At 38.5% G+C, this 23,857-nt stretch overlaps 1 protein-coding gene across 1 annotated transcript in view; it reads left to right on the plus strand.

Moving 5' to 3' along the window:
• The first annotated feature begins 1,138 nt into the window (after nt 1–1,138).
• The window catches only part of LOC125238328 (homeotic protein empty spiracles-like), a 55,815-nt gene continuing 33,096 nt past the window's right edge, over nt 1,139–23,857 (plus strand). The window contains exon 1 of the mRNA XM_048145632.1: nt 1,139–1,654. Within this exon, the coding sequence (XP_048001589.1) occupies nt 1,210–1,654 (445 nt within the window). The 5' untranslated portion in view covers nt 1,139–1,209. The remainder of the gene's footprint in view (nt 1,655–23,857) is intronic.

Below are 23,857 nucleotides of genomic sequence, written 5' to 3' on the forward strand. Positions count from 1 at the left end.
ACTTATAATACCAGCTTTATTTGACGTTCATAAGCGCATTGTAATATGCCTACTTGGAAAATAAATATTTCATTTCATTTCATTACCTACGGAACGCCAAAAATATATATTCGCAATAAAAATGATTTATTAATGAAGTACCTACACTTTAGTAGAAATGGATTTAAATAATCAGTATGATAATATTCTTGAAATAAAACTATGAAAACGGATTATATCGCGTATAATAAATTTATAATACCTACATGATATTTTTATTGTAGGGAAGAAGAATTCAGAAAGCGTAAAAGTAGGTTCCTAAATAGGTAGATAGATATAATGTGATATAACGTTTCAAATAATACTGTCACGCTTTGCGCTGTCAAAACCGCTACAGAGTTAACTTGGACCAACATTACCCACATTCTCAAAGTAATTTATCTACATACATAATGTAACGTAATTAAATGTAAGATGGCGGAACGCATACATTTCCCAAACAATAACTAATCACAGCCGTCCAGCGCTACAAAACACAAAACAATTTTAATTAAAAAATCAAACTATTTACCAAACACTATTTAGTTTATAATGGCGTAAAATTTGCGTGAAATTCAATCCTTATCGCGTTTCATTAAAAAATAATTCAACAATATGCGGCTCATATCGACGATAAAAATAATTAGAAATGCCAAAATGGCGGGACAAGCGAATTAATTGTTTCTAAGAGAAATCGCTGAAAAATTCTTTATCTCGCGGTATTAAGTTAATAAACTATCGGAGTTAATTAAAGTGTATTATTTCGAATGCGGAGGCAGCGGGCCCAAAACGAGCAAGCCCAATCCGGGGCTTAATTGATTGGTAACCCGACCAAAACGCGGAGCCGGTGCGGCCCCCGCGCCGCCTCGCACCGACTGCCGCCCGTCCGCGGCAGGCTTACACGCAAGCTCCCGGCTCCAACCGCCCATCGCGAAAGCATTCCAAATTCAAACACAACCTCCCCGATCTGACCGACCAATCGGAACGCGACGCTTTAAATTTCAAATGCAGCTCGACGCCCATTGGAAAACGGCGACCAATCACACACTCGGCGTCCATGTTCGTTATTTTTTCCCTCGCCGGGCGTCGGGCGCGGTAGTCATTCGGCCGCGCGCCGCGTTGGCGTTCGTATCGCGCGTCACCATGGATTGTGCTCTGTGACAGTGCTAAGTGTTTGTGACTCGTGAAAGCATGATGCCTCTCGCACCGACCCCTGTGCTGGCGGTGCCGTCGAAGCCGAAGATCGGTTTTAGTATAGACAGTATAGTGGGCGGGGGGCCACCGAAGCACGCGAGTCCTCCGCTGGCGAGCCCGGGGTCGCCGTCGCCGGTGGCGTCTCCGCGGAGCCCGTCCCCGCGGCCGCTGCTGCGGCCGAGCGCGTTGCCGGCGGTGTTTCCGTCGCCCGAGCTCAAGAGGCTGCCGTACCTGGAGGCGCAGAGCCACCACCAGCAGTTCCTGGCGCACTTCCAGGGCGCGGCGCTGGCGGCGGCGCTCGCGCACCAGCAGCAGGGCTTCGGCGCGCCGCTCCCCCCGCACCCGCCGCCGCACCCCGCCCCTGTACCTAGAGAATCCTACCAGCTCTACCCCTGGCTCATCAACAGACATGGAAGGATATTCCCACATAGGTTTCCAGGAGGTGAGTCCAAATTGTTGTTACTAAAGTTAGGGATGTTATTTTTGTTATACCAAGGGATTATTTTAAATACGATTCTATCAAAATCTGGATCACTATTGAAAAATAAATTTGCCGTCGAGGTTTCGTCGTCGGTTCACATTTTCTTACTAGACTTGAAGCAAGTCCCAGCAGCCAGGTCCTTTAACTGGTAACATTTTTGATAAGCCACATGTCACCTACGCAAAGTCAAAAACTCAGAAGTGGGATGGTTTTGTTTTATAACTTTTGTAGACTTTGTAAAAAGTTGACTTTTCGCCGACGACGACGCCGACGCCGTCGCGGGGTAGCTTCTGCCGCGGGACTTGGAAGGGTTAATATTAGGTTATTAACAAAATTATGCAAAATCTTGAAATTGACTAAGGCAAAATATTTATTTATTTTGTATCATAATTATTGCAATATTATCTTCAAGCTAATTTAATTTGGTTTTAATAAATTGCATTTAACTTAATTAAGTGGCTGAGAATAAAACATCTTATTCTGAGAGGCTAATCTAATGACCGTTAGGGATTGCCTTATCGATAAACATAGTTATCGATATTATGTTCCCTTTTTTAAGTGATCGTTCTACATTTTATTAGTTAATAGGGAGGTATAGGTACCAGTCATATTAAAAACCTCCAGTTATGCAATTTCCTACTCTATTTCATTTTATACATTGGCTATTGCCTGTCATTTAAATAATAAAATAGGTAAGTACGTGCACGTGAATCTAAATTAAAGATTAGGTACCGTATCTCTCTGTTATCCGTCGTTAATTTCCTTTAATCTGAAATACTTAGTAAGACACTAATCATATTTAATCAAATAATTAAATTTAGGTAATCTCTTTAAATAAACATCAACATTTATGACATTAATTACCTTTTTAGGGTTCCGTAGTCAACTAGGAACCCTTATAGTTTCGCCATGTCTGTTTGTCCGTCCGTCCGTCCGTCCGTCCGTCCGTCCGTCCGTCCGTCCGCGGATAATCTCAGTAACCGTTAGCACTAGAAAGCTGAAATTTGGTACCAATATGTATATCAATCACGCCAACAAAGTGCAAAAATAAAAAATGGAAAAAAATGTTTTATTAGGGTACCCCCCCTACATGTAAAGTGGGGGTTGATATTTTTTTTCATTCCAACCCCAACGTGTGATATATTGTTGGATAGGTATTTAAAAATAAATAAGGGTTTACTGAGATCGTTTTTTGATAATATTAATATTTTCGGAAATAATTGCTCCTAAAGGAAAAAAAAGTGCGTCCCCCCCCTCTAACTTTTGAACCATATGTTTAAAAAATATGAAAAAAATCACGAAAGTAGAATTTTATAAATACTTTCTAGGAAAATTGTTTTGAACTTGATAGGTTCAGTAGTTTTTGAGAAAAATACGGAAAACTACGGAACCCTACACTGAGCGTGACCCGACACGCTCTTGGCCGGTTTTTTATCTATAGATATATTACCTATTGTTTATTATCGCTTAGCGTAGGTAAAAAAATATGGTTCATTATAAATTAGGTAGTTGCCTACTAAAATAATTAATGGAAAATAAATTAAATATGTAAGTATGTAATTTAACGTTGCAACTGAATACCTCCTAAAAATACTTACTTGTACCTAATTTTAAATTACTTATTTAATTTACAGTTGTAAATTACCAATTCGATTTATTATTTAGGTACGTGATCAAATTTACTAATAGAAACAGATACTGATAATTTATTAATATGTAATCGTAGCTTAAATCTAAAGTCTCTTGAGTCTTAACTATGATAACTGTTTTCATAGTATGTAGATAAGTACAGATACATTTAAAAATATGAGAACTTAGAACTGATTTTAAAAACTTCGCGACGGTTTTTGTGTAGCACCTACGTTAAAACTAAAAATATATTTTTTAAACTGTGTTTTATTTATTTATTTATTTAATCTTTATTGAACAAAGAAACACAACGTACAATAGGCGAACTTAATGCCATAAGGCATTCTCTACCAGTCAACCTTTAGGCAAAGCAGAGAAGTTGTAGGCGGCGCAAAATTACAAACACAAAAGAACTATAATTAGGTACCTACTTTTAAGGACACAATGCATGCAACAAAAAATAAAAACGTTTTGTAAAACGTTAAAACTCAAAATCAAATTAATAAATTATTACGCATGATTCAAAGAAGAAATGCTTTTTATTTATTATTTATATAAATTATAGTAGGTATAGTTAACTATATCTTTTAAATAAGCACTTTAAGGGCCAGTTGCATCAACCACTTTTGACAGACTCATCATCGTCACGCAGCAGAGGTCTATGGAACTTCCCATACAATCAAATTTAACGAATGCTTTAACGTGTAATGAACTTAACATCTCTTTAGCTCTTCCGTGTCAACTTTACATACACATTGAGGCCGGTCCCACGCAAGTGGCTGTCAAGTTCTGTCAAACACAAATGCCAGCGAGCAGTTGCGTCTTGATTCCCACGTAATTGCCCGGTCAAGCTTTGACAGTTGACAGGTCGAGAGAGACTTGTGTAATTCGCTAAACGGCCAACTGTCAAATTAATGTTACGTTGTTCACTCGTTTACAGTTATGAAGTTCTTAGAAATATTCGATTTTGGCTAGCAGAAATGATTTGAGGTACTATAATTTATTTGCTATAAGTAAAATGTAAATGTTTGACCGTAGACCATCCCATTTTTTTAAACGGAGTAAATTATCGAAAAACATTCTATTAATTTTGTTAATTGGGTGTAGCATAACACGTATTTTTTTAATTAAAATCATAAAAAACAATCGTGATTCATGTTTCTTTACTGTCTGTAATTCAAGAGAACAGACAAGAAAAAAAGCTGTAAATCGTTATTTGCCGCTATAATTTTACGGAACCAGCGGGGTTGCGACGGATTGATGTGAAACTTCACACCCCCTACCGATCTAGAAACTATAACTCTCTTGTCGCAAAATTGCTAGGCTTAGACGCAAAATTTTATCGATATCGATAATTTCATCTCATTTTTTTTAAACCAATTGAGATCATTATTCTTAGTAAATAGTTATAATATAAATAGTTTAAAATATGGTTAGTACTTATTCTACAAAACTAAGCTACGTATATATGAATGTAATTTATTTGTAAATTAATTGAAACGCAAGTGAAATTAATTCAAAAAATAAAACTAGAACAAATCTCAGTAATTTAATAATTAATGGAGCAGAAGTCATTAAAATATAAAAAGAAGACTAATAATAGTATTCCTACTTTATTTTGTATTCATTCATTGTCCTTGGAGTGTTGCGAAAAAAAGCAAATAAAATTGACAAGTACCAAACTAATAAAAAATAAAATAAATATTATAGGACATTCCTACACAGATTGACTGAGCCCCACGGTAAGCTCAAGAAGGCTTGTGTTGTGGGTACTCAGACAACGATATATATAATATACAAATACTTATACAGGGTGACATCGGGGTCGTGTAGCACCAAACTAAAACAAGACTTGCTACTTAATTAGGAATGCAACACTGCAGATTAGAGTGCCTAAATCAATAAATTTTCCAATAGTACAAAAAAAAAATACAACATAATTTTCTACTTTAGTATCATGGTCACCCTACGCACTTAACAAGACAACCATCTAGGAAAGAACGATGTGGTAGATTACCTACGATTTATAAAAAGTGATCTTTTACTTTGAAACACTGATCTTTTAGTTTACGTTTAGTATTAAAATCAATTAAAAAGTTCGAAAACATTTAAATGATTTATTAAAATAATAACAATCACCGGGACACTACCTAAGTGTTTAAATAAAAAACAATCACCGGTCAGAAACATTACAATACAACACGTAGCTTAAACATACTTCAGGAGCTGTTCGAAGTGTGACCCGCCTTGCTGACGGCACAAGTCTGCTCGTCGGCTAAGGTTATCTTTCAATCTGCCAAGAGCGAACCGATTCATTTTCACATTTTCAAATGCGGCAACAATTCGCTGACGAAGTTCATCGATTGTATTGGACTCTTGTTCGTAGACCAATCTTTTAATTTCACCCCAGAGAAAAAAATCTAGGGGCGTCAGGTCGGGACTGCGAGGAGGCCATGCCACAGGTCCGCCGCGGCCGATCCAGCGCCCTGGGAACTGTTCATCAAGGTAATCACGTACTCGGTGTTCAAAATGAGCCGGAGCACCATCGTGTTGGTAATACAAGTTATTCAAGTAATTTACCGGCACTTCTTCCAGTAATTCAGGTACCACTTCTCTCAACATATCGAGGTACTTAGCACCATTTAATCTCCCTTCTATGAAGTAGGGCCCGATAACAACATCGTTCACAATTCCCGCCCATACATTTAAACTAAATCTCACTTGGTATGCATTCCTTCTAGTTAAATGTGGGTTTTCAGCGCTCCAGTAATGTTCATTATGAATGTTGAATAGCCCGATACGAGTAAATGTGCTTTCGTCGGTCCAAAGAATGTTAGTTTCTTGGTTCTCTAAAATCCAGTTACACATGGCCATTCTTGAACCAAAATCTAAAGGTGAAAGATCCTGTACCGGTTTGAAATGGAATGGGTGCAACCCGGTTGCGTTGAGAAGACGCCACACAAAGTATTGACTTACGTTAAATCGTCTAGCGGCTTGCCGAGTGCTTCGTCGCGGATCCTGATTGAAGTACCTTAAAATTTGTTCGTCAAGGTTGTCCGCATATCGTCGTTGTCGTGGCCTGTCACCGCCTCTTGCTTGGGCATGATTCGGCACAGTAAATTGTCCATAATTCCGCAGATTTTGAACCATTGTGGAAATCAATCTCCGGCTTGGGATGGGCAAATCAGGATAGCGTTGGTGAAATAAATCTCGAGCAGTCGTCGCACGATTTGTTTGGTAATAAAACCTTACCATGTCCGACCGCTCAATGTTGGAAAACGGATATGCCGCAGGCATTTTTACTGCTCAATTTCTGATCTTTTAATAATTTTATTTATTTCAATGTTTTGACTTTGTCATAACAGTGATGGTTGACATTTATTTTTCATCTAATCAGTTGTTCGTTAAAGAGGTTTCATTATGAATTGTAAGGTGACCACAATTTAAGTTTAAAACTGGGGTATGGAAAATGTTGTTTAATTAATAAATAGCTGAAATTAATTAAAAACGGACTTTATACGTAAACTCACAATTAATTACCGACTTAGGACCAATAGGTTTGGATCACGACCCAGATTTCAGCCTGTATACATAGAAAACATCCATGACTCAGGAACAAATATCTGTGCTCGTCACACAAATAAATGCCCTTACCGGGATTCGAACCCGGGACCGCGGCGTAGCAGGCAGGGTCACCACCGACTGCGCCAGACCGGTCGTCTAACTAACTATAACTTAAGATCGTTTCCTCCCATAACTTCAAGAGTAAACTTATTACCTGTATAAATTATACTGATCATGCCATAAAAAATAACTGCTTATTGACTTAGCTACCACTAATCATTTTACCATTTACCCGACCAAAGACAAGTGCCTAATGTCTTTTTATTTTATGAATCAACAAATTATAGCTCAACAGGAAGTCGTATTTCAGATCTCCAGCGGATATTTAGTTAGGAGAAGTAGTCGAGCGGCCTGTCGATAAGTACTTAGCCACTGGGTAAATACGGGCGTGGCTACTTGAAATTCCTTCTATAAATAGGCTAGAAATTGGTCCGGTTGCTACTGAGATATGTTGCGGCTGATTATATTTACAGGTGTAAAGGATCATCTACGTTTTTACATATTTTTTGCATAGTTTTTAATAATTGCATTGCATGTTGGTTTCACATACGTATTTACAATCTGTTTTTATACAATAACCTTGACTTGCCCGTGGACTAGATTTTTTAGCATCATTATAGAAATCTTTAAATTTTTAATCGTTTAGTTTCAAAGCTAGCTTGTATATATTATTCAGGCAGAGATTGATTCTACCTCTGACAGTAGTATAATTCCCCAATTGTAACACACCTACTCGCCGTATTAAATCTGTGTCGATTATTCACTTCACCCAAGTATCAATTAAATTTATCTCTGACTATAAACGTGTACTTAAAATCAGCTTATGCTTAATCAATGCAATTAAAATGAGGTTTATCTCAAACGGCTCATTAATCCTTCACCGACTTACAAACTTAAAAAAAAACTTATCTCAAAACACCAGCATTTACGATAACGTTATCTGTGGTCCGTCGGCGCTTGTTTAAAAAAATAAAAAAGTAATCCAGGAACGTTTGAATTCAGAACGTCCTTTTTCGAAAAAGGAACAAAGTGTCGTTTTGTTTGTACCGATCGCGGTTTTTGAAATAAGTTAATTGGCTTTTCTGTGGCGTGTTTTAAGCGAACAACTTTGTATGGGAGCTTTAAAAGGTTTAACGGAGTTGTAGGATTAGTCAATCCATTTGAAAACCGTTACTGAGCATTGGGCACTCTTTATACTTAATCGCGAATTGTGCGCTATACACTATTTACCTTATTACATTTTCGCTTTATCTTTATACTCACTAGCCTGGAAAAATAAACTTAATTTAAGTAAATGAAGCTATACAAGATAACAAAGATCGTAACCTCAAAATGATACCATATTTCATACGCATAAACTGCACAAACAATAAATCATTCAACAAAGTTGCTAATTATGAGACAATTAAGTTATCTGCTCATAATTACGCTTAATAGTGTGATAGTTACATTGTAACGGTTTTTGTGGCGAAACGTCGCAAGCGCGCGAGTGACACTCAGTTATATTCCGTTTTTCTGTTAAACGGTACAAAAATGAGGTTATCACGGAGTTATGAAATCTTCGTCCTAATAGCGCGGGATCAAGTGTCACGAGTCAGAATAACATTTTTATTGCTTTTAAATTATCTGTTTGGCTTATTAACGAAATATTTTTGTTTGTTTTTTGTATGAAGCGTTAATTAGATAGAAATGAAGTTCATATCTTTGTTACTAGCTTTTACCCGCGGCTTCGCCCGCGTAATAAAAGTATTCTTATAGAAACGTTTACAAAAAATAAGATTTTCATTTGGATCCGTAGGTTTCTTTGTAGGTACATCTGTCCGCGATTATTTCGATTAAGGTAAAGCGGGGCAATTCTCGACTGGGGCATTGTAACTGATCTATTTGCTGTACGGTCAGCCAAGAAAGTGGTTTACCACTTTTCGATTTTATTGATCGAAAAGTGGTAAACCACTTTTTTGGCTGACTGTACCTTATACATATTACTATTGTTTTAAAAGAAATTCTTGCAATGATTGTAGAATTGTTACACAGCGACCACAGCGTAGGTAGTAGGTACGAATATGTATGTATTTTACCTATATAAATATTTATACTGGGGAAACTTCATACAAACCACATAGCCAGTATCTCGACGCTATGGTCGGTAGGGTAAAAAGTACTTCCTTGCATTATCGCTTACAATTTTTTCCATTTTGCTTATACTTATTGCAAACGTAAACATATAAAAGGCAAGCAAACAACGATCTTCTTACAGCACATTGAATGTAATAGTTATTACGGATGCAGGATACTCGCCGATGCCTACTTACTAATCCCTTCCCACTGAGCCACCTGCATTTTACACTGCCTAGATATCGATTGCCGACCGATTATTCCGACCCCAATCCATATTCTTATCCCCGTCCCTATCTCTATCCTTGTCCCCGTCCCCGTCCCGTCCCTGTCCCCGTCCCCGTCCCTCCCCTATCCCTATCCCCGTCCCCGTCCCTCCCCTATCCCTATCCCCGTCCCCGTCCCCTAATTCTATCCCTATCCCTATCCCTATCCCTATCCCCGTCCCTCCCCTATCCCTATCCCTATCCCTGTCCCTGTCCCTGTCCCTGTCCCTGTCCCTGTCCCTGTCCCTGTCCCTGTCCCTGTCCCTATCCCTAACCCTATCCCGTTCCTGTCCCTGTCCCTGTCCCTGTCCCTGTCCCTGTCCCTATCCCTGTCCCTGTCCCTGTCCCTGTCCATGTCCCTGTCCCTGTCCCTGTCCCTGTCCCTGTCCCTGTCTCTATCCCTAACCCTATCCCGTTCCTGTCCCTGTCCCTGTCCCTGTCCTTGCCCCTGTCAACTTATCATGCTAGGAGGTGAACTTTGAAAAATCCATTCTCAGTGCTCCTCTAAGGAACTTCCGTGTCAATTTGAAATCTCTTGAACCAGAAGTAAAGATAAAAACTAAACCTATACTTATGGCTATTTTGGATATTTTAACCCCATTGCACAACAACAGGGGAGAAAATTTCTTTTCCACCTCATTACATTTTAAAATCGTTGTGTTTATCGTGATCAGCGACCCGATAAACCATAAAAACGATACCCATATTGTGTTTTTGACTTTACCCCCATTGCACCCCTTTATCCGGGTCAAATTTTCAAATAACCTGAAACATGTATTTAGTCATATGTCTTTAGGACTCCTCCTGTGAAGTTTCGAATAAAATAGTCAAACTAATCTTGTTTCCCCATACAAACTTTGAACCCCCATTTCACCCTTTTAAGAGGAGAATTTAGAAAAATCCTTTCTTAGTGCTAAATCTCTAAGACCAGCGGTTTCGGCTGTGCGTTGATATGTCAGTCAGTCAGTCAGTTTCTTCTTTTATATATATTATTTTTTTGATATTTAAACCCCATTGCACCACAACAGGGGAGAAGGTATTTCACTTCCGCCTCGTTAGATTTTAAAAACGTTGTGTTTATCGTGATCAGCGACCCAATAAACCGTAAAAACGATACCCATATTAGTTTTTTGACTTTATCACCCCCTTTTCACCCTTTTAGGGGTTAAATTTTCAAAAAACCTGAAACACGTCTTTACTCATATGTTTTTAGGATCCCTCCTGTGAAGTTTCGAATAAAACAGTGAAACTAACATTGTTACCCTATACAAACTTTGAACCCCCATTTGACCCCCTTAGGAGGCGAATTTTGAAAAATATTTTTTTAGTGCTCCTCTACACTATATGAGGAATCTATGTGCCAAATTTGACATCTCTAGGACCAGCGGTTTCGGCTGTGCGTTGATATGTCAGTCAGTCAGTCAATATCTTCTTTTATATATTTTTTTGATATTTAAACCCTATTGTACCACAACAGGGGAGAAGGTATTTCACTTCCGCCTCGTTAGATTTTAAAAACGTTTTATTTATCGTGATCAGCGACCCGATAAACCATAAAAACGATACCCATATTGATTTTTTTACTTTATCACCCCCTTTTCACCCTTTTAGGGGTTAAATTTTAAAAAACCTGTAACACGTATTCAGTCATATGTCTTAAGGAATCTTCCTGTGAAGTTTCGAATAAAATAGTCAAACTAATCTTGTTTCCCCGTACAAACTTTGAACCCCCATTTGACCCCCTTAGGAGGTGAATTTTGGAAAATCCTTTCTTAGTGCTCCTCTACACTATATAAGGAACCTACGTGCCAAATTTGAAATCTCTAGGACCAGCGGTTTCGGCTGTGCGTTGATATGTCAGTCAGTCAGTCAGCTTCTTCTTTTATATATTTAGATTATTAACCTATTTTTACTCTATCTATGTACTATTACAATATTTAAGTTAAAAAAACAACTTAGATACCTAAAGTAGGCGTTTTGTGTTTAAGACAGAACATGCTTTTTTCGTAGACAATAATGTAAAATGAAATTAAATGACAGAATTACCCACATCTATAGATTATATGTAATAAACAAGTACATAAACTCAATTTGACAATGATAAATGAATACTTTACATTATAATGTAACAATTGAACAGAATTAACTCCACTAACTAAGCCATTTGTTACACCAGTTATTCGTAACCAGTAGCAATAAAAATCAAATTATCCACCCCTCGAACGGGGGCCATTATCCACGCACCTCCCCTCTCCTCCTCTCCCTAATTCCTTCGGATCAAAAGCAAATATTATGTGACAAATAAGCAATAACGAAACGCACCCTCTATAACAACAATATTTTTATGAACCGTCAGAAAAAAAACAGTTCATTTTAATTAAACTGGCTTAACGCGTCCGTCAGAAACGGTTTAAAAAATGTTTTAAAAAGTTAAGCGCTCTGACAAAGGTCTTTTGTGAACCGAACGCCCGCGATTATCAACCGACGCCATTGTTGTTCGAAATTTGATTGTTCCGTAGAGTTGGGCCACATCATCGATGTTTTTAACTTAGAGGAATTTACTAGTAGATTTAAGTTACCTACTTTGGCTTTTTATGCTCTGTCTGATATGATCGTGAGGGTTCATTACATGTCAATTTTATCAAATTTAGTAAAATTCATTATTAAGTCAGCAAATTTCAATTTTGCAGTTGCAAAGGACAAGTAATTATATGTTTCGCTAAATAGCGAAAAACTTTTCAGATTTTTACATTCAATTTACCCACACATTTGTCCAATATTATTTAACTAACTTAAATACTAACACAGACTTCAATATATAATTCTATAACACATTTAGCGAAATATGTTTATTTAGTTTACTTCAATTTCCAATAGAAATGAAACTCTTCGCTTCTACATTTTAAAAAAATTCTGCCTTTATCTACCAACAAGGCCACTGTGGCAGTGTATTTTAGTTACGACTTTTCTCTGTTGTTAGTAATTGCAGGAGATATTTAAGTAGTTAGTAGTACAAGAGGTATCATTAATATATGTAGATTTACTCTTAACTATCAACACAGCAATCGCCTTATACAATGTTAGTTCAATTAGGAGTAGCATAACAATTTAGCGCATAACCGTTATAAAGAGAAGCCACATTAAACTTTTATGTTTATTATGAGATACTTAGTTACAATATAATGTTACAAGATAAGACCTTTACACACTTGTATTTAATGGACCACTCATACTAAAAGTAAATTTGATCACCTATTGTAACCCTGCCCCCTCCCCCGGGCGTATTGTCCGACTAATCAACTATAATGTCCTGTTTGTCCTATAATCATAATTAAACATTCCATCATGTAATTTACGCATAAATTATTCGCTATAAAACTTTATAACCTCTAAGTGCCAATTGTGTCTGTATAATGTCGATTATCGATATCGACAGATTGCGTCACCGTCCCGGCGCTATCTCGTTAGAACGTCACATTTCTTAATTACACGATTGTTGTGGATGTTTTCGAACAGTTTCGTCTGAAAGATTTGAATGGCGGGTAATTGTGTGTAATTTGAGCTACTTTGTTGGTGCTACTGGCTTGGCCGTATGCACGCACACAACTACACACGCACACGACACATACAACGTTCATCGCTCATTAAGGCGGTGACAGACAGATCTTTTGATAAAAAGTATTTTTAGTAATTGTATTCCTTCTGTTCGGGTATGGGCGAGTCTCAGTGCAGTTCAAAATATTTTATGAAATCTACTTATGTTTTACAATAATAAAAAAAGCTACGAAAGTAACCAGTTTAACGTAACAGTTATTTCTAAACATTTCATTTCGTGTGTGCTGGAGTTGAAACGGTCAATTTATCCCCTTTGTCCGATCTCGATCAGTAGTTAGATGTGTTTTATCATTAAAGATAATTGTGATTAATTCATCTTCCTTTTCCGTACAGATACTTTTACAAGGTCCTATGAGATTTTAACGCTCTTGGTTAATATTACTTTTTTACTAAGATCGGGTTTTATGTTATGACTTGCTTGAAAAACTTGCGTCAGAATCATTTACTGACTTGTTTTTACTGATAGTACACCTCACAGTATTTTTTGTATGCTTCATAGATACTTGTTGGTTTCGTATGTTTTATTATTTCTGGATATAGGATTTAAAGATTTTCATAACCCGTTATCACCGCTGTTAATTCAGTGCTAGACATTAATTGAAATACATACCTATCTGTTGGATATAATTATTGAAATTAAAATTTATCGATATCGATTTATAAAGTAATTTACGGTTGCCTACGCACTGTTTAACTAAGAAACAAAATTGCATCCTGAAAACCGAGTAATCTATAGTATGTATACAATGTATGTAGTTTTCAAAACTATTTTACATACATATAGTCTAACAGGCCAAAACACACAACACATATAAAAGCCATGTTTTTTTCCAAACTTACAGTAAAAAACCGTGGTTAGCACATTTTTACGGCCCCTTTAATTATTGGTAGGCCTACCACGGGTTATAATTACCCTCGTTAGAGTAATTATAAAGGGTTTGTTTGAGGATATTATTCTTGCTTTATTTCGAGGTTTTGGAGCAAATTGTGCCTCGAGGCGGTTAAGTGGACGATTAGTTTAGTAATTTGGTTGATTTATAATTATTAACCATTATAATGTTTGGTTTTGTAGTAATATAACGTGTCAGATATGTGTTTTGAAATATAAAAAAAATAGGACATTCTTAGACAGATTGACTGAGTCCCACGTTAAGCTGAAGAAGCTTGTGTTGCAGGTACTCAGACAACGATATATATAATATAGAAAACATCCAGAACTCAGGAACAAATATCTGTGCTCATCACACCGGTGATGTGCTTACCGGTATTCGAACTCAGGACCAAGGCTTAGTAGGCAGGTTCACTACCCGTTAGGCCAGACCGGTCATTACAATTACCTTATGTAGCCCCGACAAAAAACTAGTAACAATTTTAGATATAATGTTTCACCCCTAATTTCCCTGAATGCGTTCAGACACTATCAATAAAGTGTCTAAAGACAAACAACTTTAGTAATATTATTTTGACAGCTCGCCGCATTCTCTGCACTAACGATATTCATTAATGATCTATGAATGATGCGATGTAACTTGATAGTCATTAGTTATATTTTATCATTGGGAATGGAAAAGTCACTATCATAATAATATATATCGCAGCCAAAATGCTTACAAATATATAGACGCCTCTATTTTCGAGGCGTTAGAGTGCATGCTCAGAATTTTTGAGCACATTGGGCGCTCCGATATATCTGATCAGATACAGACTGTACTAAGCAATGATTATCACTAGTATTGTTTTTATACCGATTTAACAGGGCATAACTGCACAAATGACAGTGATTAATTAAATATCGACTCAAGTGTTACCAACATTTATATGAAGCAATTCAGATTTATAAATAATAAATGTGACTGCTTCTCGAACTAAAAACAGATTATTAATAAAAAGGACCATCATTCACTGCTTGCAAGATTTTTTTTATTGAAAATGGAACACCAAACATAGTATGTAATAGTAATGGTTTGAAATTACATTACCTACCAAAATATAAACTCATTTCATAATGAAAGTATTGAAACCAAAATTTTATACTTACCTATAAATAAATATGAGGACATATGTCAAAATTTATCGATATCGACTATACATAGCAGCTTTCGTTTGCCCTCGCACTATTTAACGTCAAACCTAAATTACCTCCAGGTTTTTAAAATTGTTTTTTCTCCAATGTATATATGCGTAATAATGTGCGTAAAAATATACATAATATATTATCCGTAAGTTTATAATAAAGAAGAAAATGTCGCCCAAGTTCTCTCAGTTGTAAAATATTCCGTATACTAATTGACAGGTCTTTTATTTCCATTATGACGTGCTGTTAAATAATAAGCGTATGTCATTCATTATGACATTACGCCATACAATGACACTTTCACACAAATTGCTGAACCTATTCTGCAAAATGCCAGAACACGCATTAATGTTCTTTATTTCCAACTCTGTCCCAACTTCACGAAATTCTTTAATTGCCTACTAAATTATATTTTTTATCGCTGCAATATGATTAAACGAGAATAAAATAATTACTCATGATGTCTCTTTATGACTACAGATAACTTTTAAAAGCTTTTTATTTTAATAAAGGCGCCTACACACGGGAAATATCTTGTACTTACGTCATTTTCTTTAAGAAATGTTTGTGTGACATTCTGTATGAAAAGAGATTTTATAATAATTGGTAGTTAAGTTAAAAATTGACGGTTTTATATTAAATTATTGCAAGTAACGATGTAAACGCCGGATGATGTAAGGTTTCTTTTTAAATGGCGCGTCACATATGATTTTTTAGTAAATTAAAAACATAATTGTTTGAGCAAAATGCATGTCAGGTTGCAGATGAATTAAAGTAGGCATTAAAGTTAAATATCACGATAAATGTTTACGTCTTAAACTCCATAAAGTGCTTACGAGTTGTTGAAACAGGTGAACGACATTTCATTTCGATTGAAGTCTTTATTTATTTTTTATTTAGAGCCTAATGTGTCCCACTGCTGGGCAAAGGCCTCCCCCCTCTTTTTCCACTTATCCCTGTTTGGAGCAACATCTGGCCAATCTTTCAAAAAGGAGTCCAAGTTATCCCGCCATCGCCGACGTCTTACTTATTATTTAATGTAAGTCACATACCTACTTAAAATTAGATATGTATGTGATAAGTATGGGACAGCCAGACAGTTCATTATCTTCTACCGTTGCTAGTATCATTAATTTGACATAATTCCCATACTTAAACAGGATATTAAAACTAACGTCATTACTTGCCGTCATTCGTTAATTCTTATGATCAGTATGATCCTATTCCTACTTCTACTCCTTGTAAAGCCCAGAAATATATGGCTATTGTCAGGAGGGCGCTGTTATTCTGCTGTACTGTATGGAGTGACAGTTCAGTATAGTACGAGGAATATAAGAAATTCCGCAACATGGCGCGTATCCATAATTATTTTAATATTATAAATGGGAAAGTGTCTGTGTCTGTTTGTTTGTCCGTCCTTCACGGCAAAACAGAGCGACGAATTTCGTGATTTTTTAGGTGGAGATAGTTAAAGGAATGGAGAGTGACATAGGCTACTTTTTGTCTTTTTCTAACGCGAGCGAAGCCGTCTAGTCCAGGCTTTCACAAAACTATATACAGTTCTGCGCAGGCTTTACTACTATATACATATTTATTCTGTGGTTCTACTATTATTATATTTATAATATTCTGTGTTGCTACTCTTTCACTAGAAATGTCATTATTAATGACAGTGTCTGGCCCCCTTCTGTATATTGACATTAATGCATTTTTAATTCAATTTCAGCGCGCAGACAATCGATTCCTGCAATTATAATAATTATAAATACTTGCGTGACTTCGCAGGCCGTTAATTTGTACGATCTGTTAAGAGAAAAGCAGTAAGTGACCGCTTCATCGTACACACTGCCCCATTTTCCTCTATGAATTTAATAGATTTTTTATGCGGTGTAATAATTATGTACCCAAGTTGTTGAATGAGCTACCTTCTGTTTCCCTTGCGCTATGACATGGGGTTATTTAAGAAGCAGGTATTTAGGGTTCTCAAAGCTCGGCAACGGATAAGGGACTCTCCTGATGTTGCTTAATGTCCATGGGCGGCGATGACTGCTTCCCATCAGGCTGTCCGGCTTAGCAAACTAGCGTTTGCTGCCTATATCATCATATCCTTTCCTTGATTTTGAATTATTTTTAATTTACGTTACTCAGAATCTCACAAAAAATATTGTAAAATTACGAGTATCATATTGGGTAAAAATACAGAGTGGGGCCTGTAACAAAGGCAAAGAATTGAACTCTAGGCTATTCTCCTTATACTGATCAACATTTGTTCGGCGACTTTTAAAAATAACTTGTATTTTGATTTTTACCACCCTTGAAAGTTTTTTCTAAGAGGTAATGTATTGCGAATTCTGTTAAGTCTAAAGTGTGACAGACAACGTCAATGACAACAATAATGGCGTACATTGAAGCTAATATTTATTTTGTATGAAAAATTAAAAATTTAAAGACTTCATATTAATTTTTAAGTCACTGAACAAATGTTGATCAGTATACGGAGAATAGCCTACAGTTCAATTCTTCGCCTTTGTTACAGGCCCCACTCTGTATTTTAGTTATTGTCATAATCCAGAGAGGAAAACGGTAAACGTACATTTGTGTGGAGAAGTGGTTCCACTATCTCCATAAAGTTGTAATGACTAGTAAAACACTTATCTCTCTAGATAAGATAATTTATGTGCCCAGTGACGCTTTCTAGGGGTTATCTAGTTTATCTACTAATGAATACGAGTAATATGTTCTAAGAAAATTTAAATTAAACGCTTTAATTAATATGATGAATTGATGATCATATAATCTAATTAACAAGTTTATGGAATGTAATGCATGTAGTATCATAAATATAGAATGTAGGGATATAATATATATAAAATATAATATTATTATGTTGCTTTAGGTAGGTACACATAAGTGCGGTTTCACATTATCCGATCCGATATCGGATATCGGACCGATATCCCATATATTACAGGCGTCATCTTGATTTGTTTTCATTGAAATGATAATGTGAAAACGCACTAAGGGCGGTCCTACAGAAATTTATTTTGCACCAAAATTAAATATCGCTTTCGGGCCCTTATAGGTGCAGAGAATGTACTTACATACAATCACGCCTGTATTTCATAAAGGGGTAGGTAGGCAGAGCACATTAAACTAGTCAAGTTTCAGTGCCACTCTTGGCAATAAGGGGTTGAAAGAAAACGAAAGTGTGATATTGTAGTGACAGGTCGCCAGCCTCTCGCCTACTATGCCACAATTTATCCCATATCCCACAGTCAACTTCTACAATACCCACGGGAAGAAAGGGGGTGGAATTCTTAAGCCGTTGCAGGTTGAAAATGTTGAATTATTTCGTAAAGTATTTTCTGTAAATATTTATTTATTTTGCTAGTGTGGTGACGGGTTAAGAATTTTACCACCCTAAACCTGAGTAGAGTGAGTAGTTTCATGTGCTCTGCCTACCCCTTTATGGGATAGAAGGTGTGTTTGTATGTATGTATGAATATTTATATTCCGGTTCCGCGTCATCTAAGTAGGCTATAAAATGTATAGCATTTAACGCTATAATGAGTCCGATAACAATAGTTATCAGTAGGCAACCTCAGCTGTCCGTCTGTCTGTCCGTGAAGTTTCTCGCGGAGCCCATTACGAGATAATTACCCTCGGACAGACACGCGATTACGATTATTGAACGATTGAGCGATTACATTAGCATTAAATGTAGGATTATTGGAATATTACCAGAAAAAACATTGGATTTGTATTTTTGTAAATAATGGCATTAGGAAAAAAAAACATATTTACCTACATGAACATAATAGTTCAATTCAAGCATCATAGGGCCCGATAGAGCAGTTATGCACACAGTTATGCATTTGTAGATACTTACAGGCAGAATTACCTATTGTACCAGAGAACCTCCCCGCCACCCGATTGGCGCGAGTTTGGGTTCTTTGGACAAAAGGGCGCTGGTTCTGTCCGGAAATCGGCACCTTAGGAAGATTTTCACCGTTTCGGGGTGCAAACAAAAATGGGGAGAACTTAAAAGAAAAATATATATATAAGCCCTACACTCACCCGCGCTTCGTGTTGTAGGTCACCGCGTAATATGGTACGGCTTTTCCGCTCGCCGTATATTAAACACAAATTTTCTTTAATTTTATCCGCAGTCCACCACCGCCGTGGACGTCAATTTTCTTTCTTCCACTGACATTATTTTTTCCTCTTGTCATAAAATTTTCAAACTTAGTTCCAAATATAAGTAGCGTCTTTTGCGCATGCCCCATTCCCCATACGAAATAAATATATATGATAAAATGATGTGCGAGTGAGACATGACATGTAAACAATTTAAAAACGTTCCGAAACTGGTATTAAAACTAAACATTCCCCCGCCCGAGAAAGGCTAAAGCCTTTATCAACAACAAACAAATAAAACACTAAATTAAAACAATTTGGTAACGCTAACTCCGCTTAGTCGTCCAAAGGAAGCCTACAAATTTTAACAACAGGCCGCGTGAGGCTACCTGTAGAAGTTTTAAGACGTACTACCCTAACAACACCGTCTTTGCCGGGTAGCAGATCTTCTATCCTACCTAACTTCCATTTTAGAGGAGGTAAATTCTCCTCCTTTATCAGGACAAGATCACCCAGCTGAGGCGGATCAGTTGGAGATGTCCATTTTCTACGCATTTGAAGAGAATGGAGGTATTGTTCACTCCATTTTCTCCACAACCGTTGAGACATAGCTTGTATTAAGTTAAACCGATTCAACCGTGAGTTCGGAATGTCTTCGAAATTGTACTCCGGAACCGAAAGCAAAGGTCTTCCAATAAGTAGATGAGCAGGCGTCAAAACCTCCAATTCATTAGGATCTTGGGTCAATGGGCATAGAGGACGACAATTAAGGACTGCCTCCACCCTGGTAAATACCGTTACCAATTCGTCAAACGTTAAAACCTGTTCACCTATGACGCGCCGCAATAGTGTCTTAGCCGACTTTACGGTCGCCTCAAAAAGACCACCGAAATGTGGCGCCGCTGGCAAATTAAACCGCCACGTTATAGACTGTTTGGCCGCGCCGTCGCTAAGCCCTTGTTGTGCTTCCTCAGAAGCCAAATATTTCCGCACATCATCCAAGTATCTGTTGGCACCTGTATAATTGGTTCCGCAATCTGAACGTATCACACTCGGCATTCCGCGTCGAGATGTGAACCGTGTCAAAGCCGCAAGAAACCCTTCTGTCGAAAGGTCAGTGACACACTCCAAATGAACCCCTTTGGATGCAGAGCAGATAAATACGCAAAGATACGCCTTCAGAATTTTTGCGTTCCGCAAACGAGACTGCTTAATGCTGAATGGACCAGCAAAATCAGTTTGCACTGTGTGAAACACACCAGTCGCATTAACTCGATCCCATGGCAGCGCTGACATAATCGGCGCTGTTGGTCTGGCTTTGGTTTTAAAACATTTCATACACTTGAAAATTCGTGTACGAATCACTTGTCCCGCAGAAAGAATCCAAAATTGCCGCTGTAATACCGACATCAAAACCGTTGCCCCCGCGTGGCAATAGGTCACATGAAAATGATCCACGATCAAAACCGTTAGAGCATGTGATTTTGGTAAAATCACCGGATGCTTTCGTGGAAAAGACAAACTTGAATGCTCCAAACGACCTCCAACGCGCAATAAACCGTCATCCGCAATAAACGGCAAAAGCCGACGTAGCCGCTTGGAACATTGTTTATTCTGGTCTAAGCAGTGGATATCATCCGTAAACTCCTCCTGCTGAACCAATTTGATTAACCGCTGCAAAGCGAACCGTCGCTCTGGGACTGATAATACCCCCCTAAGTTTCTCGGACAAAGGCCTGGCATTGTTGACAAACCGGAAACAATATGCTACGACCGCCAATAGCATATTTAAACAACTAAACCGCGTAAAAATATTATCTTTGTCAACCATCCCGATCAAGGCCTGAACATTTACCTTCACTTTCCGCAATCCAGGTAATGGATCATCCGCTTTGTCCATTATATTCCTGGGCCAGGTCTCCGCATCACCTGACAACCAAGGAGGTCCCCACCATAAAGGATGCTCCAATAGCACTGACGCGCGACAACCGTGACTCGCGACATCAGCAGGGTTCATTTCTGAAGGTAAGTGTCTCCAGGCTATGTTTAAACCGCAATTTAGAATCTGAGAAACTCGATTGCCCTCAAAAGTCTGCAACAAATGTGGCGATGTCTTCAACCACGAGAGAACGATAGTGCTGTCACACCATCCGAAGATTCCGTCTATCGTCAGGTCATCACTGATTGTAGCAACAACGTATTTCAATAGTCTGACTAGCAACGCCGCACCGCTTAATTCAAGTTTCGGGATAGTTAGTTTCGATTTAACCGGCGAGACTCGCGATTTTGCCATCATCAAACTAACCTTGACCCTTCCGTCATGTCCTACAGTCCTCAGATAAACCGCTGCACCATACCCAAGTTCTGATGCATCTGAGAAACCATGCAGAGAACACGATTTGACGTCTAATAAGACAAAACGTTCCAACCGCAGATTTGAAATAAGAGGCATATCTTTTAAAATGCCTTGCCATTCCGCAACTACGTCATCAGGAGCTTTCGCATCCCATGACATATTTTTCAGCCAGAGTTGCTGCATGAGGACCTTGCCCTGAAAGATTACTGGGCAGATCCACCCCAATGGATCAAATGCTCTAGCTAAAGTGGACAATATTGACCGCTTAGTACATCCACTAGTGTCATCCAGCTTCGTACGATATGAGAAACAGTCACTGCTAGAATCCCATTGAACGCCTAGGATTTTATAGAAACTAGGCCCATCCGTATTGTCAAATATTTTGCGAGGTTTTTCTAAATGCTCCTCTGTTATGTCCTGTAAGACTTCCTTACTGCTTGACGTCCATTTACTAAGCTCAAAACCGCCAGAGCGTAGTAAATCCGTCAGTTCCTGCTTCAACTTGCTTGCGTCTTCTATGGAATCGGCTCCGCCTAAAATGTCATCCATATACACCGAAGACCGCAGAAGTTGTGCCGCCGCAGGAAACCGCATCTCTTCGTCATTTGCCAACTGCCTTAGCGTCCGAATCGCAAGGTATGGGCTTGACTTCATCCCGTAGGTTACGGTATTTAGCCGATAAACACGCAAAGGTAAGTCTGGGGACTCCCGCCAGAAAATGAGCTGGAACCGCCGGTCCTCCTCAGCAATCAAAATCTGTCTAAACATCATCCTGATGTCCGTTGTAAACACGTAACGATGTAGCCTAAACCTACATATAATTTCCGCGATATCCCGCTGTAGTTTTGGACCCGCATGCAAACAATCATTTAGCGCAACACCATTAGTAGATGCGCAACTAGCGTCAAAAACTACGCGAATCTTATCACAATCCTTTTTAAAAATTCCATGATGAGGTATAATGTAACTACCACTGGCGTAGTCGTTTGGTTCCCCTTCACACAGTGACATGTGTCCTGTTTCGGCGTACTCCCGCATAAACTCCGTGTATTTCTCCCTGAAGACCTCGTTGCCTTTTGCAAGGAGCCGCCTCTCCATGGCTAAAAACCGCTTCATAGCTATGGGTACAGTGTTACCGAGTTCAGGGGCGTCCGATATAAAAGGCAACCGTGCTGAGTATCTACCCTCTTCAGTCCGTGAATGGGTGTCTCTAAAAATGGTCTCGCATTCAAGATCTTTAGGGTTTTCCGCCTTAAACGGGATGTCTTCAACCTCCCAGAACCGTTCTAAGATCCGATCTGTGCTTGTGCTACAGAAAAAGGCCTGAGACGCACAAGGAACTCGAAGGGAAACTCCAATATTAACAGGACCTGACAAAACGTGTCCGAACACCGTTTTTGTCACCCGTGGAATGTGATCATGGATTTTGATGCGTCCGCTGAGTACAATGTCACAAAGTAAATCCTCACCTAATAAAATATCAATCTCTCGACTCACAAAGAACTGTTCATCCGCAAGATCCAGTCCCCGATAATTATCCGCCAACTGAGCCGGCAACGAATATCCAGGCAGGTTATAACTGATTTTATTTAAGACATTAGCCGTGGTCACCAGCACTGGCTGATCCGTCAGCCTAGGTGTTATGGTAAGATTAACTGCTCCCCTACAACCGGTTATAGGAGTACAGCCCAGTCCTGTGATTGGGTCATCAGGCTTAAACCGCTCTAAGCCTAACCTCTGCACACAAGACTCCGATATGAATGTGCTCTCGCTCCCTCCGTCCAGTAAGGCCCGCGCCTCCTGGTAGCGTCCACTGCTATCCAGAACTCTTATTATTGCCGTCGCAAGTAACACCTTTGGTTTCTTTGCCTGTGATGCCATCAATCCAGAGACTCCAGGAACCGCACCTTCTGGATTGCCGCTGGTTAAGGGCGCACTGACAACAGGAACACTTGGAAAGGACGAGGCAGAATTGTGAGACTTCCCATTTGTAGCCACGTTTGACGTCAAACGTTGTTCACGATCTGAACCAGTTGCCGGAAGATCAAAGTGTAATAAATAATGGTGTTTAGCCGAATTACACTTGTAACAGTTCTTGTTATAAGTGCACTTATCAATGTTATGACCGTTCAAACACTTGAAGCACAATCTAAGTGAAACGACCTGACGCTTCCTAGCTGCAGGCTTCATCTCCAAGAATTTCTCACACTTCGCAATAAAGTGTCCGCCTTTTCCGCATAACCGACACGACGACGCCGACGCCGAACCCGCACCTTGAAATGCCGCATGAGCCTTTACCGCCTGGCTCTGTCCACCACCAATACGCCTTCCCGCCGACGTACTGGCCTG

The sequence above is a fragment of the Leguminivora glycinivorella genome, chromosome 23, assembly GCF_023078275.1.
Source record: "Leguminivora glycinivorella isolate SPB_JAAS2020 chromosome 23, LegGlyc_1.1, whole genome shotgun sequence".
NCBI classification, from domain to species: Eukaryota; Metazoa; Arthropoda; class Insecta; order Lepidoptera; family Tortricidae; genus Leguminivora; species Leguminivora glycinivorella.